General features: G+C 37.4%; 1 protein-coding gene across 1 annotated transcript in view; it reads right to left on the bottom strand.

Annotated features, from left to right (window-relative positions):
* Positions 1-16,855, bottom strand: part of CFAP61 (cilia and flagella associated protein 61) — a 365,072-nt gene that overhangs the window by 231,955 nt on the left and 116,262 nt on the right. The window contains exons 14-16 of the mRNA XM_069075487.1: positions 8,169-8,295; positions 4,725-4,802; positions 925-1,131 (exon numbers count right to left, since the gene is read on the bottom strand). Coding sequence (XP_068931588.1) covers positions 925-1,131; positions 4,725-4,802; positions 8,169-8,295 — 412 coding nt within the window. The remainder of the gene's footprint in view (positions 1-924; positions 1,132-4,724; positions 4,803-8,168; positions 8,296-16,855) is intronic.

Raw genomic sequence — 16,855 nt, 5'->3', positions numbered from 1 at the left:
GAAATCTAATATACTAACTTTCATCACTGAGGTTGATGTTTCACTGATCCACATTATCAACTCGAATCTACATTACAGGAAAGACAAAGGCTATATGTGGAAAAACAGAAAATCTTATACAGTAAGACCACAGAACTGTGCTATCACCCCCAGAAGAAGGGGCAAACATGAATATATATAATCTGTGTGTGAGTGTTTATATATATATATATATATATATATATATATATATATATATATATATGTGCATATATATTCACAATGGAGTTTTTTTTACATTGTTACAAAGGTTGGAGTTTAGGAAACTTTGTCAGTACATTAGACACACCAAAAAAGGCTATTTTGGATCAACTTAATGTTGTAAGAAAAAAATTACACTGTGATTTTGATGTTGCACAAATATACCTTGGGGGGCGGCTAGGTGGCACAGTAAGTAAGAGCACCGGCCCCGGAGTCGGGAGACCTGGGATTGGTTCCAGCCTCAGATACTTAACACCCACACAAAAAAACTGGCCATGTAACCTTGAGCAAGTTACTTAACCCCGATTGCTTTAAAAAAAAACAACAACTATACCTTGAGAAACAATCTGAAATTCTGGTACCAATCTCCACATAATTTTTGGTCTGTGCTTTGTCCATGTATATAACCTATTGTTTGTTTTGATTGTTTTACTTATTTTACATTATTTAGTTTTAGTCATTTTACATTTCAAAAAAACCTTGAGTCTTATTTTTAGTCTAATAAAGGTGCCAAAATAAGGGTAGCCTTTTAAATTTCAATCAATATAGTATCGTGAAAGTACAGGGGGCAGAAAGATAAATTGAGAAGGAGAGAGGAAAGTTTATTAGGAGTAAAGAACATGGAATATGTTGGGAAATAAGATCCACTAAAAAATGAATAAAGTCACATCAGATTTCTTTTACCTTGCCTTCCCTGGATTGTGGATAAATTAGATAGTAGAGGCAGGATTTAAAACTTAAGCGAAGGATCTCCTTGAGAAAATATTTTGTATAGTGCTGGAATATGGGATTTAAAACAAAATGGTGCATGTGGCCATGTTCTTCTCTTTGGTGATGACTATAGTAAATAAAATCTTCAATGTTATAATGTGAACGTATGTACTCTATATCCTAGAAAACAGAAGAAAAAACAAACAACTTTTTAAACAATTCTATAAACTATGGTTCTGTGGCAAATAAGTACACAGAACTTGTTTCTGTGCTTTGCTATATCTTAATCACTGAAGTCAGAAAACTGATTCTCTCTTTATTGACCCAATGTTTATTGTGTTTTAAATAATCAAATAAAATTGAAAGCATGTTTTATATGTTTGTGTTCTCCCTTGAGAATAACTGGTCATTTGCTAAACTATATTACAACAGTGCCTCAAGCCAGACAGGGAGAGGTTTGTCACTAGTATTTTGAACTTTAAATGATAATTTTTTTTAAATCTAAAAACCTAGTAACACTGAAGTTATATGGTTCATTAACAGTTATGAAATTTCAGTTAGGCAAGACATACATATGTGCTTCATCAAAGACCAGGTACACTCTTCAAGGATTGGAGTAAGAAGTCATTGAAACTGTCTAGATTAGTTCCTAATAATGCAAACATTCAGGAAGTCACCCCAGTTATGACCAAAACAAACAAACCAATTTAAACATTATTTCATTGAAACATCCTATCAGGAATTTCTGTAAAATTATACTAAATTATCTGTAGGTATTTGTCACTATGTGGAGACGCAATCCAGTGTAATGGATAGAGAATTGGCCTCCACATCATAAGGCCTGGTTTCAATTCTGGCCTCTGACACAGGCAGCTGCATGAAACTATAACTAGCAGAATAGCTGTTGATCTGCATGGGTATAAGGAGTTGCCTTACCCACTAAAATCATTGGTCTGGAAAAACAAATACAGGCACATACCTCATTTTATTTCGCTTCACTTTATTGCACTTCACAGATAATTGCGGGGTTTTTGTACAAATTGAAGGTCTGTGGCAACCCTGCGTCAGCAGGTCTACTGGCACCATTTTTCAAACAGCGTGTGCTCACATTATGTATCTGTGTCACAATCTGGTAAATCTCTCAATATTTCAAACTTTTTTATTATTATTTCATCTGGTATGGCAGTCTGTGATCAGTGATCTTTGATGCTGCCGCTGTAATTGTTTTGGCGAGTCACAAACCACCCATATAAGACAGCAAACTTGATCGATAAATGTTGTGTGTTTTGACTTCCACCTACCAGCTGTTCCCCATCTCTCTCCCTCTCCTCAGGTCTCCCTATTCCCTGAGACACAGAATATTGAAATTAGGCCAATTAATAACCCTACAATGGCCTCTAAGTGCTCCAGTGAAAGGAAGAGCTAATTGATGTAGCAAATTTCATTGTTGTCTTATTTTAAGAAATTGCCACAGCCACCCCAACCTTCAGCAATCCCCAGCCTGGTCAGTAAGCACCTGTCAACATCAATACGTAACCCTCAACCAGCTAAAAGATTACGATGTTGAAGGCTCAGCATTCTTTTTTTTTAGCAATAAAATAATTTTAATTAATGTATGTACATTTTTTTAGACATGATGCTATTGCACACTTGATAGACTACAGTATAGTGTAAACATAACTTTTATATGCAGTGGGAAAACAAAAAATTCATGTGACTCATTTTATTGTGATATTTGCTTTATTGTAGTGGTCTGGAGCTGAACCCACAATATCTCCTAGGTAGGTCTATGTACTTATCCTACTGAATTCCTGGTGAGGACATTCCATCTGACAATGCAGATCAGCTCTTGCTGGGCAACTTCTACTCTCAAAAACTAGGACAATGAGTGGTTAAGTGGCTTGACCAAGATTGCACAGTCTGTATGTATTATGTTCAGGACTTGAACCCAGGTCTTTCTGACCCCCAGGGCAGCCTTGTATCTATGACTCCACTATGTCTCACCTGTCTGTCTCTGCCTCCTTGGATCTTTGTATATAGATAAATGCATGACTGATACCTATATACATGTAGATAACAGTATAATCCTTAAATCTTTTTTACCTTTCTGAATTATACATGAGTTGAGAATCTTTGGCAGCATTTTGTAGACTTTCAGGTGAAATGTGAATTTGTTATGACTAGTCAGAGTCTGCACATATTTTCAGGAAATATTTGGTATGTCCTTCAGCACATACACTTCCTAAAGTTCTACTATGATATCTCATTGTGGGCTGGAAGCCATTCTGGCTCCTCAAAGGCTATACCTGGAGAAGACAAGCTCTGGCAGGTTCTCTCAAGGGAGAAAGCATTTGGGCAGGGACCTGATGATGGCTGCATGTCAGCTGTCCTCAGAGAAGCTCACTACCAAGTCTGGTCACAGAAGGGTGAATTTGGGGGCCACAGGACCTTCCCCAAATGGAGGAGTTACAACCTGCATTTTTGGGAGCTGGTACCCACATGACAAAATCACAGATTCTTGAAGTATGTACAACCAATTAACCTTGTTGTGATTGGCCTAATTCTGATCCCTACCCTTTGTCTCTTTTTATCTAGTCTTTTCATCAAGCCTTTTCTGAAATCACTGGGAATGAGGGACTCATCTATATTAATTGCTAAGGGAAAACAAGGTAACGGTTCAGCAACCACGTATACAGTTTTCTTTGCCAGCAATGCACTCACTCAGAGAGGAGGAAAATGTGCTGTGCTTTCATTATTATTTGACTTGTTCCATTGGCATGTGTGGCAGACATGCCCGAAATGTAGAGAAAAGGTGTGAGGGAATGTGAGATGGAATGTTAATTGGAAGGAATCTACCTGTATTTCTTCATACCAATGTGTACATATCATTTTAATCACTTGGCCATTCATCTGTTAAGTACTTCTTGTTATTTTCTGCAGTTCAGTCTTTTTAAACATAACTAAAAAGGCGGGGGGGGGCGGTTAAAGAATGCAAGCAAACTGAATTACTCTGTATTCAGTAGGGATGACCTTGGACAAAAATGTAAAAGTGCCCAAGACTGTTTTCAGCACCCTCAGTTTTCCCTTTCCTGTGTGGGCATAGGGCACTGCCCAATTTGCTACACTCTAGATCCAGTTAAGACAGGACACATTTTGTCTACTTCAATACCATACCCCACCTTTTTTTCAAATTACCAAGTATATTTTTAAGCATTTTTGATGTTTTGTTATAAATTTGTTATAGGAATGGAGCTAATAAAATTTATTTTTAAGTTAAAAAAGGGAGATTTGAAGGATACCCAGTTTATAAACAAATTGAACATAAGCAAATGATAATTTATATACCTAAGAAATAAAAATCTATTCACATTAAATTTAAAGCAAAACTTGTAAAGGTAGTATTTCATTACCTCTTTGTGTTAATTCATGTTTAGTTTTTTTTGTTTGCTATTTTTTTTGGAGGAGGGAAGGTAGGGCAATTGGGGTTAAGTGACTTGCCCAAGGTCACATGGCTAGTTTTTTTTGTGTTGTGTCTGAGACCAGATTTGAACTCAGGTCCTCCTGAGTTCATACCAAGGCCTCTGGGCCAGGAGTCAGGAGGACCTGAGTTCAAATCCGGCCTCAGACACTTAACACACACACACACACACACACACAAAAAAAACCTAGCCATGCGACCTTGGGCAAGTCACTTAACCCCAACTGCCCTCCAAAAATACAATAATAATAATAATAATAATCAAGCAAATGAATAAAATTTTAAAAATATTTACCATTTCAGTTCTGACAATCGATACCCCAACTATCTGATTTGAAACTTCAGCAACAAATGTCTGTACTTTTGTCCCATCCTGGAAAGATGAATTGTTAGGTTTTTAATTTTTTATTATTACTTAATAATAAATTATTTTAATTCCCAGCAAAGCTTCAACCAGTGATCAATCTTGAACTTAGACCAATATTATTTGTTTAAAAACCTGTTAGGGGAGGGGAATGGGAATCCTCAGAACCAGAAGATTTACTGAATGTCATGAATATTTATGAAGCACCTTCATGAACAGGATAGTGTTGTATAGTATATGATGGTCTCTTTCTGAAGTCTTTTAAGAGAAAGGAAAAACTTTGTAGAGTGATTAGCCAAGTTTACATTTCTTTACCTGGTATAAACTTGCCTTTGTTGTTATGAAAAAAAAATCACTTGCTTAAAGCATAGTGCACTGGAAAAAAAGATTTATTAGAAGACAAGAAACTTAGGTTTAAACCCTTCTACTGCCTTCCTCTACATCATTGCTAAGTGACCTTAATTTCTCTCAATCTCAGCTGCTTCATCTATAAAATGGAGATACTGCCTTACCTCTACACAACAGCAAAGGTATGGATTAAATGACCTTATTAAGTCCTTTAAGAGTGTTCAATTCTCTGATACTGTTTGAACCACTATAATGTGAATATCAAGAGACAACAAAGTTTTGCATTGGGCAGCTATATTCATCAAATAAGGGGGAGATGTGGGCATTGAGGACAGAAACTTAGTCATCTTCAGGCCCTTCTACAAAAGAGTATCAGGTCACTGGCCCCAGATGTCTCTGGAGGAGAAAGTGAGGCTGGTGACCTTGCACAGCCCCCCTTCACTCAAATCAAAGTCAATTGCATGCCATGGTCCTCTTTGAAAACAAAGGACAAACACAACAAAGGAGGATAGTTTTCATGTTGTCATGACACTGGTCATAAGGGTTCCATGATACTGCTTTTGCCTGGTTCTCTTCCTACCTGTCTGAACCCCTCAGCCTTCTTGGTCATGCCCATTAACTATGGGTGTCCACCAAGACTATCCTGGGCCCTCTTCTCTTCTTCCTCTATACTATTTCACTTGGTGATCTCATCTGTTTCCATGGATTCAATTATCATCTCTATACTGGTGATTCTCAAATCTACTTATCCAGCCCTAACGTCTCTCCTGATTTCTAGCCTCACATTTTCAGCTATGATTTGGACATTCAAAATGAATGTCATATAAACATCTGAAACTCAACACATCCGAAAACTGAACTCATCTTTATCTTCTGAATTCTCACTTCTTAACTTCCTTATTATTGTATGGAGCCCCACTATGCTCCCAGTCACCTAAGCTTGCAAGCTAGGTGCGATCCTTAACTTGTCATTCTTATCCCTCATGCAATAAAGTTAGCATCATGTCATTTCTACCTTCAAAATATCTCTCATCTATACTTCTTTCTCTCCTCTGACACTGCCACAATCATGGTGCAGACCCTTATCACCTCATGTCTGGAACACTACAACAGCCTGGGGATGTTCTTTATGCCTTTTTGGGTCACTTCCCATTCCAGTCAATCCCCCATTTAGTTGTCAAACTAAACTTCCCAAAGGGCAGATCTGACCATGTCACCCCTTCCTCACCCCTGTTCAACAAACTCCAATGGTGCCATGTTACCTCTAGGATCAAATATAAAACCCTCTGAATTTTAAAGCCTTTTATAACCTGAGCCCTTCCTACCTTTCCGTACTTCTTACACCTTATCCCTGCCCCCCCCAAAAGAATAAGACTATTCTTTTGACTGCCTCTGTCTGGTGTTGATTTAAATTCTCTTTTTCCAAACAACTATCTCCCCTAGGCTTATAAAATTCCTTGTAACTCCCCCTTAACACAATCCTGTGTCCATAAAATCCCATTATATGAGCCCTGCTGCACCCTGTCCCCCCAAAGCCCCAACAATAACAGCAAGTAGTATTTATATACTTCATTAAAGTTGCAGAGCACTATAAAAATATTATCTCATGTTGTCCTTACAACAACCCTTGAAGGTAGGTAATATTATTATCCCCATTTTATAGATAAGAAAGCTGAGGCAGACAGAGGTAAGGTTATTTGCCTCGGAATACTCAGTAATTATCAGAGGCTAGATCTGAACTCAGATATTTCTGACTCTAGGTCTAACACTGTGTCCATTATAACTGGCTGCCATAAAAGCTGTGTTGAGACTGGGGTTACAAAGCCCAGTTCACTCCTAAAATTCTCTCAGTGCCACGCAAAGAAATCTCAGCAAGAAGAGGGGCCAAGCAAGGAAGGCAAAATGGCTTCCCTCCACCTCCTGGCCCACACACTTCATGCTATATCAAATAAAAAAACCTTCTGAATGTATTCTAGTCAGTACAAGACCTCCCCCCACCATACACAAACTGACTTTATATTCTTGGGTAAACTATAAATGTGGCACAGGGTGGTGCTACACAGTGCTATGCTAAAAGGAAGATTTTTTTTTTTGGCTTTTTGGAGGGGGGAAGGTAGGGCAATTGGGGTTAAGTGACCTGCCCAAGGTCACACAGTTAGTTTTTTGTGTTTTGCATCACCTAGCCACCCCAAAAGGAAGAATTTTTTAAAATTCTATACATTATTTTAAATTATGCTAGTTAATTCAATTGAATAAGCTATGTTGTTAGTGCTGAGACACTGTCAATATGATGCCAATAAAAGCCAGTTATTTTCATTCAAAAAAAAGTTCAGATGCAGCTACTTCATAAATGCTGTAAAAGGGACCAGATAAAAGATTATGAATGAATCAATGTAATCCATTACATGTAGGCAAAATAACACAAGCCACATTTTCTACAGATACTGGTTTGGTGGTGTTATGTGCATACTGTTTCTTCAAGACATGTGCCTTGCATTCTTTCTTCTAAGAGGTCTTGAGATAGTTAAAACATAGTGCAAAGGAAGATAATTAGGAATAAAGAGGAGAAAATATTTAAAGGAAGTAGATGAAAAAGATACTATCAAGCACCTGAGACTAGGAGATCACCATGTTTGGGCACTCAATTTGGTTTTAAGTTTCCTGGAATCTACAGTAAAATGAAAAACATCCCACATTACATAGTTTATATTTCCTAGCAATAGAAAGCATATTAAACCATTTGCAGAACTGAACTAAACTTAAGCAGGAATTTATTGCATGGGTGCTTGTATAAACAATAACAAGGAGACAACTTCAGGTATAAAACTATAAAAGGCCATCTTAAGATGCAGCATATAACAGCTAACATTTCTAATGTGTGGGCAAGTTAGCCCAACTGTATTTAAATAAATAATATCAAAATAGAAAGCATATTTAGTGTTCTCCTTTCTAATGAGCATATATTACTCAGGAAAAGAAAGCGGCATCATATTGTAAAATAAAACAATCTGTTAATTGTGTACTTACCAGGTCTCTTCGAGCTACATTATGTTTTGTAAAATCCTCCATTATGCTTTGATTCAGATTAAGTGTTCTGATGAGATTTTCAACACCAGGGACATCATTGGTAGTTGCTAGTCTTATATTAATTGACCTAGTAAAGAATATAAAGGATAAAGTGCATAAAACATTCTTTAAAAGAACAAAGAAAATATGTATTTCCTAAGGATTTTCTTTGGCCTTTAAATTTATAATCACAATATATGAGATAAGGAAGCTCAGATCACAGCTAAAAACTTTAAGCAGAATTCTAATATTTCATATTTACACACAGTGATCTCAGATAAAGTTTTACTTTAGAATGAAAAAATTGTTCCGCTTGACTTTATTTCACTACATAATAAACTGAATCAAATTCCCTCTAATGCCTGATAGTGAGGTAAGCTCTTGGAAGTCATACTAATTTTTTCAGGCTGCTGTGACTAGATAACATTACTCAACACTATTGATACAGCCAAATTTTATAATTGGTCAGCCTTTAACCATGCTGAGTTTTAATACTGGAATGTATCTTCCATAATGTCTCATTGTGGCATAGAAGTGACTCCAGATTCATGAATATTATCTGAGTGGTGAATAAGATCTGGCATCTCCTAACAAACTGCAAAAGGTAAATACAGAGCAAGAAATGTACTGTATGTATTTCTATACAATAAATACTAACCTAAATCCAAAAAGAGATCCATCACTGGGGGACTAGATACCAGACAATACACACACACACACACACACACACACACACACACACACACGTGTGTGTGTTTGTTGACCACAAAAAGTCTTGGAGAGGCTATTATCTGAATCTTCATTGGGAGTACCAACACAAGATGAAATAGTAAATCCTTAAAGAAGTTTCATCATATGCTTCAAAATTTTAAACATGACGCATTTTTTCAAGAAAACACATTTATCTATAGTTGGCTGACAAGAATACTATCTCTCAATATCACCCTCACAACTTTTAGAAGGGGGAAGGTAGGGCAATTGGGGTTAGGTGACTTGCCCAAGGTCACATGGCTAGTTTTTGTGTTGTGTCCAAGGTCGGATTCGAACTCATGTCCTCCTGACTCCAGGGCCAGTGCTTTATTCACTGCACCACCTAGCTGCACTACCCCCCTCACAACTTTTAAAGGACAGTTAAGAACTTAGTCCTGATTTTCTGCACAACAAAAGGCCAGGAATAGGCAAAATAAACATATCACATTGATAAAAACATAATTGCTCCTTCTGAATTTGATTCAGAGACTTGGTCAAATTTGATAAATTAAACAGCAATATAAATCTATTTTAATTCCCTATTTCATATTCAAAATCAACTATGACACTTTTGATAATCACATATTTTCTTTAGTGCATAGCACTTTTGTATATACACATATATTACATATTCAAATCCATGAACCATTGCTTTTTATAGAGAAGATACAAAGTAATTTTTAAGGGTTTCAGCTTAATTATATAGTCAAATCAACTATCAATAGGGTCCACATGCACTGAGTAACAGTGTGACCTACTTTCTTTAGCTGTGTAGATCAGGTTTTAGAATATAAAATTCATTTATTCATTCATTAAGCTCGTATTTACTGGGTATCTCCTAAATAGATCACAATTCTTGGCATGATAGCAGATACAGAAGACATATATGAACCCTGCCGTCCAGAAACTTACAGTCTAGTTGAAGAGAAATGTGATGGGGAAATTAAATAAAAATGTAAGACAGTAAATGCTAAAATGAATGCTATAAGCAGTAAATACTCCAAGTGAATATTCTTCCACAGTGAAGAACTGCTAGAAACTTTAGCAATTTGAAAAAGGAGTCCAAATCAGTAGGATAGGAGCACAAGTATTGTGCATGTGTGTGTGTGTGTGTGTGTGTATCTGTGTGTGTGTCTTATGACAGATAGTTAATGTACCTGATGGAAATGCTTCCTGATCACTCAGAGCATGTGTAGTGATGAAGAATCTCTGGCCTAAATGACTAATGAACTGCTGGGGTGGCATTGAGTATACATGCATAAGGAGTGATCTGACCCTCCATTTTTTCTTCCTGGTGGCAGGTGAGGCAAAAAACTGTTGTGAGCTGCTGGGTAGGGGGAAGGATGATTGCCTATGACCCTCCTTGCCCCAGTTTCTATCTGTCTGTGAGCACATCAACTTTGTTTCTTTTGTGTTTATTCATTCCTGATATTGGGAGGGGGAAGGGAAGAGAACAAGTATGTATTAAACACCTACTATGTGTAGGCACTACATACAATAAGCATTTTACAAATATGATCTCATTTGAGCCTCATGACAACCTACTATTGTCCCATTTGATCCTCAGAACACTTAGGTCCATGAGTATTCTGAGAGGGTAGTGCCCAGGTGAACAGAAGATACATCAGAGCTATACAAGTTCCCACCAGCAACCAGAGGCAATAGCAGACTCCACTAGAGTGATAGTGGCCAATAACCAAGGAAGTACTTGAAAACAAAGGTGGAAAGACAGTCTTCCTTGGAACAGCGGCATCTTCTACATCATTATCTCATGAGGGGAGAGAATTTTGGCTGGGGAATCTAGAAAAGCACTGATCCACCAAGCTAAGCAAAAAGCTACATGTAAAAGGGATCTTATGAGGATTCCATGCAAGGAAAAGAAAAAAGAAAACAAGACTTCTAGGTCCAGGAATCAGGAGGTATCTCTTAGTCACACGTTTTCTATAAAATACGTACCTCACTGCTATTGTCCTTTCAGCTTATGACCACTCTCCCCTGGGACATTTGTGAGTGCAAAAAGAGAGAGTGCCCCAATATTTGGGGAGTGGGGAATTGTTTTATAACTACTAAAACCCTGAAGATAATAGTACTCAGTCACCATCTGGGAATCCAACCTACCAATATGAATGGGAATTGGGACGGTGAATCCAAAAGCAGTTCTATACTAGAAATGTGTCAATAGGTAGATTTTCTAATTGTTTTTATGTAGAGATTATCTAAAACATTAAAATCACTCTTTCTCTCATCTTAGAAAGTAAAAGAATAAACAGATTCCTGATTTAAATAACTTCCCTTGAATAGTATTACAAAAATCAAAATTTTTTAAAAGTGCAGGAACCAGTTTATCACCCTAGAAAATAATGCAAGGAAATTTCCAAAATTTAAAAATAAACTCTAAACCCACATTAAATCACCCTCTTCATTTACTGTGGAATTAGAAGGTATAGGAGATAAGTAGATGTTACTAGTAACTATAGAAAGCTTATTATATGCCTTAGCTACAGAAAATCCCTTGGGAAATATAATGACTATAAAACAAAGCACTAATTATATTCATCCTCAAGATCTGGAATCCTTAATTAAAATGAAATTGATTTTTTAAAACTTTGTTAGAGTTAGCGCTCATTGTCTGATATTCCAGTAACTATCATTTCAATCTTAATTATATTGTCAGAAAAATTACAAAATATAGGTGTATTAATTAAGCGTTTATGAAATGCTTCATTGAATCTTTAAAGGTAGGTATCTAAGACTGAAAAGAGATATGTCTACTTATATGCTCAGAAGGTGAATAAACATTTATTAAGTATTTACTTTTTGTTAGGAATGTGCTAAACACTGGGGACACAAAGAAAATCAAAAACACAGTCTCTGTTCTCAAAAACCCCGTGCTCTAATAAAGAAGACAACATGCAAATAACTACGTATACACACACGCTATAAATGTGAGGTAATCACAGAGGAAAAGCATTAGCAATGGGAAAGAGACGGAACCTTATTGCAGAAGGTAGAATTTGAGGTACGGTTTGAAGGAAGCCAGGGAATGCAGGAGAAAGAGATGAGGAGAGATGAGGGACAGCCAATAAAAAGGCACGAAGTCAAAAGACAGTGTCCTATGAGAGGACAACTAGAGTTGATTGAGTACCTACTATGTGCCAGGTATGTGTATTAGGCTCTGAGGATACAGAGAAAGGCAAAAAACCCAAAACAAACAAACAAAAAACCCTCCTTGCTTCTGGAGGAGCTCACCCTCTGAAGCAGGAGACAACATGAAAACAACCATGTACAAACAAGAGGGAAGATTCTGAAATTAATGAGAACTGGAAAAGGCTTCTTGCCGAAGGTAGGACTCTCATTCCCCAATTGATAAATGGTCAAAGGATATTAATAGGCAGCTTTCAGGTGAAGAAATTACAGCTATCTATAGTCATATTAAAATGCTCTAAATCACTATTTATTTAGAGAAATGAAAATTAAAATAAGTCTGGGTTCCACCTCATACCTGTCAGATTGACTAATATGACAGAAAAGGAGAATGATAAATCTTGGAGAAGATGAGGGAAAATTGAGACATTGATGCATTGTTCATGGAGTTGTGAACTGATCCAATCATTCTGCAGAACAATTTAGAATTATGCCCCAAAGGCTATAAAACTGTGTGTACCCACCCTTTGACCCAGGAATACCACTACTAACTCTGTATCCCAAAGAAGTCATAAAAATAGGGAAATGACCCACACGTACAAAAATATTTATAGCAGCTCTTTTTGTGGTGGCAAAGAATTGGAAATTGAAGGGATGCCCATCCATTGGTGAATGGCTTAACAAGTTGTGGTTTCATGAATATAATAGAATACTATTGAGCAGGCAGATTTCAGAAAAACCTGGAAAGACTTACCCAAACTCATGCTGAGTAAAAGTGAACAGAACCAGGAGGACATTGTACACAGTAAAAGCAACATTATATAATAATCAACTATGACAGACTTAGCTCTTCTCAGAAATACAATGATCCAAGACAATTCCAAAAGACTCATGATGGAAAATGCTGTCCACATCCAAAGAGAGAAATGTGGGGTCTGAATGCAGATCAAAGCATACCATTTTCACTTTTTTTGTTGTTTTTTGCTTTTTCTTTCTTGTGATTTTTCCCTTTTGTTTTGATTCTTTTTTCACAGCATGACTAATGTGGAAATATGTTTAACATGATTATACATGTATAACCTAGATCAGATTGCTTGCTGTTTTGGGGAAAGGGTAGGGAAAGGAGAGAAGGAGAAAAATTTGGAACCCAAAATCTTATAAAAATGAATGCTGAAAACTATCTTTACATGTAATGGGCAAAAAAATAAGATACTATTAAGTGGGGAAAAAAGAAGGCAGAACTCTAACTGAGACATGAAGAAAGTGAAAGGAGCCAGGAGGAAGAGGAGAGGAGGGAAAGTATTCCAGACATGCTGTCATGGAAAAAAACTTGGAGTTGGGACATGGAGTATCCTATGTAAGAAACAATAAGAGGATGAGTAGTACTGGATCACAGAGCATTCAAAGAGGAATAAAGTCTAAGGACTCAAAAAGGTAGGAAAGGGTCAGTTTATAAAGGGTTTTATATTTGATGCTGGAGGTTAAAGGGGCCTATTGGAGTTAACTGAGTAAGGGAAGTGATATAGTCGGATTAATGCTCAGGAAGATCAATGCAGGATGGACTGGAACATGGATAGACTCAAGGCAGAGAGACTGAGGAGAAGGTTATTGCAATAGCCCAGGCATGAGGTGATGATGGCCTGCATCAAGGCAGTGGCAGTGTCACAGAAGAAAAAGGGATAGATATAGTCATGTATAGTGTGTGCATATATATGTGTCCATATGCATCTCTGTGTGTCTGTATGTATAAATATTTGTATATATTACATATATGTATGTATATAGACAACATGTACACCTATATGTGTGTATGTGTGTGTGTAAAAGATGTTGCTGAAGTAGAAACAGAAAGATTTGGCGATGGATTAGATTTGTGGGATAAATCCAAGTTGAGAATGACAGTAAGACTAAGAGAATGGTTTAATAGTACTAACCCCAAAAGTGAGAGGGAAGTTAGGAAGAAGATTGGCGCAATAAAATAATGAGTTCTTTGGACATGGACATAGACATGGACATTTCTATGAGATATTCAAATCAAAATATCTAATAGGCCATTGGAAATGTGAGACTGGAAATCAGGACAGAGGTTAGAGCTGGATAAATAGATCATAGAATCATCTGCATAGAGATTAAAATAGAATTCATTCAAGTTGATGAGCCCACCAAGTGAAATAGTATAGGGAAAGAAAAGGGTCCAGAATAGAGCCTTGGAGATACCCACAGTTAGCAGAAATAATCTGGCTGAAGATCCAGCAAAGGAGCTTGAGAAGGAGTTATCAGACAGATAGAAGGAGAACCAAGAGAGAACGGTGTCACAAAAACCTAGAGATAAGAGAGTATGAAAGAGCAGTGGATGATTAAAAATGTCAAAGGCTGCAGAGACATCAAGAAATCTGAATATTAAGAAAAGGCCATTAGAATCGGCAATTAAGACATCACAAGTAACTTTAGAGAGAGAAGTTTTATTTGAATGATCTGGTAGGAATCCAGATAGCAGAGAAGAGTGAGAGAGAAAGTGTAAAGAGAGAAGAGGTATAGGAAAATAACTAGCAGGGATGGGCCCATCAAGTGAGGGTTTGGGGGTTCTTTTTTAAGGATGGTGGAGGGGACATATTTGTAAGCACCAGGGAAAGAGACACTACATAGGGAGAGACTGAAAATTAGTGAGAGTGGGGATGATAAAGGGTGCAAATTGGTAGGGAAGAAGAGATGGGTTGGGATCTTTTGTGCCAGGAGAGGGGGTTAGCTTTGGCAAAGAGAAGACCTCTTCACATGAAATGGGAGTGAACAAGGAAATAGTGGGGAAAGACATCTGAGTGATATAAGAGGAGGGTGAGGTGAAAACAAAGCACTCTTGGAGAATGAGCTCAGTTTTTTTGATGAAACATGAGGCAAATTCATCAGCTGAGAGGGTTGCAGAGGAGGCATTATGGTGGGACTAAGGAGGAATGAAAAGGAGCTCATATCACAACTCAACTTAACACTTATTAAGGACTCACTATTTATAGGGCACTATGTTGGGCATTGGGCATATAAAGATAAAATAGAAGTCCCTGTTCTCAAGGAGATCAGATTCTTCTGAGAATACTAAACATATAGAAATAAGCATAAAACAAGGTAATCTGAAGAATGAGACAGCCCTAACAACTAGGAAGGTGAAAGAAGGCTTCCTGGGGGAGGTGGCACCTAAACTGAGTTAGAGGTAGAGATCAAAATTAAGCTACTCCAATTCCAAAATAGAATAGACTCATCAGATTTACACATGTGAAAAAAAAATATGGTAAGCTCAAACAAATGACCTGGGGATTAGTCAAAATTTATTCCCAAATGATAATTTCCCTATTCCCTCTTTATACCTGATTTTTGCTTTCAGGTAATAACTCACAGAGCTGTCCCTAGTTCCTCAATTCACCCTAATTATTTACACACTTGTGTCAAGGATCACATACTCTTTTGGAGCCATAAAAATGATCCATTAGTCTTTGTCTGGGCTGCTTACCTTGGGACGTGGAAATGTGGCACACAGAGGACAAGACATTCACTTTTCTAGTCAATCTCTTTGCCTTCCAGCCTTCATCTGTCTCCTCTTACAAATCAATCCTACCTGTGCTCTTTGGCTCAACATCCCAGGTCTCTTCTAACCAACCTCCCTTTTTGAACCTATTTATGATACTATTCCCACCTTAAAATCTCATCTCTTTTCACACTCGTACCAGTCTTACTGCCTTCATTCCTTCTGTTCTCTCCCTGACCTTATCTTCTGCTTCCTTCTGCTGTGGTTTGTGGCAACTGATCTGTGAACAAACTCCCTTTATTCTAAATGTCTTTTTCTCCTCTTCCCTCCAACTTCTTGCCCTGCTTTAAACATAACTCTATGTTGAAGGCATCACATCTTCTAATGCTCTTTCATGCAAGCTGGGAAGTTACATGACAAAAGAGGGACTCAACAGCGATGAGAAGATGAGGGCCTAGACTGAAATATTGGGCATGTGAGCAGAGATAAGAAAGGAGATATAAAAGGTATAAAGATGTGGAGATGGAGTCAATAAGACAGCAATTTCATATGGAAAGTATGGCCTACTTAATATAGCCATTAAGCAGTATAAGGATTAAATCAAATGAGACTTAATCCAAACTGGTAGCATCTCATTGAACTACAAATGAAATGGAATATAAAAGTATATGAACTCCACTGATTTCCCAAACCTGAGTCTAAGCTATTAAGTGATTTTGATAAACAACTGCAAATTCCAGTAACTGGGGAAAATCTCAGCACCATGGAAGCTTCGTGGAGTTCATGAAATCAGAAGGCAATGGGTTCAGATCCCACCTTTGACAGTGTCTAGCTGTATAACCATTTGGTGAGTCACTTAATCTGAGTTTCAATTTCCTCAACTGTAAGATGGGCATAATGATACTTGAAGTGTAAATCTCATAGGCTTGTGACAATCAAATGAATGAATGCATATAAAAATCACTTCCCCAGTGTCTCTTCAACATGGCCTTGTTCTCCACTATTTCCATTCCCACCAGAAACTTGGATTCCCTATGTTGGATCCCCCCATGATGATAGATGAACTCTCTTCAGGGTTCAGGAATCCATATGACTTCTAGACAGTTTCCTTACCTTCCTATACCTTTTCAGGACCCTTTTAAAGTGCTACATTTCCTCACTAGAATATAAATTCCTTGAGGAGAGAGACTGTCTTGCTGACTTCTATATGTATCTTCTGGACTTAGCAACATTGCCTGGT

Source organism: Petaurus breviceps, unplaced genomic scaffold (genome assembly GCF_028583685.1).
Source record: "Petaurus breviceps papuanus isolate PSGF00001 unplaced genomic scaffold, PetGlider_PUasm1.0 90919, whole genome shotgun sequence".
In the NCBI taxonomy this organism is placed as follows: Eukaryota; Metazoa; Chordata; class Mammalia; order Diprotodontia; family Petauridae; genus Petaurus; species Petaurus breviceps.
This window is presented reverse-complemented; position numbering and strand designations above follow the sequence as displayed.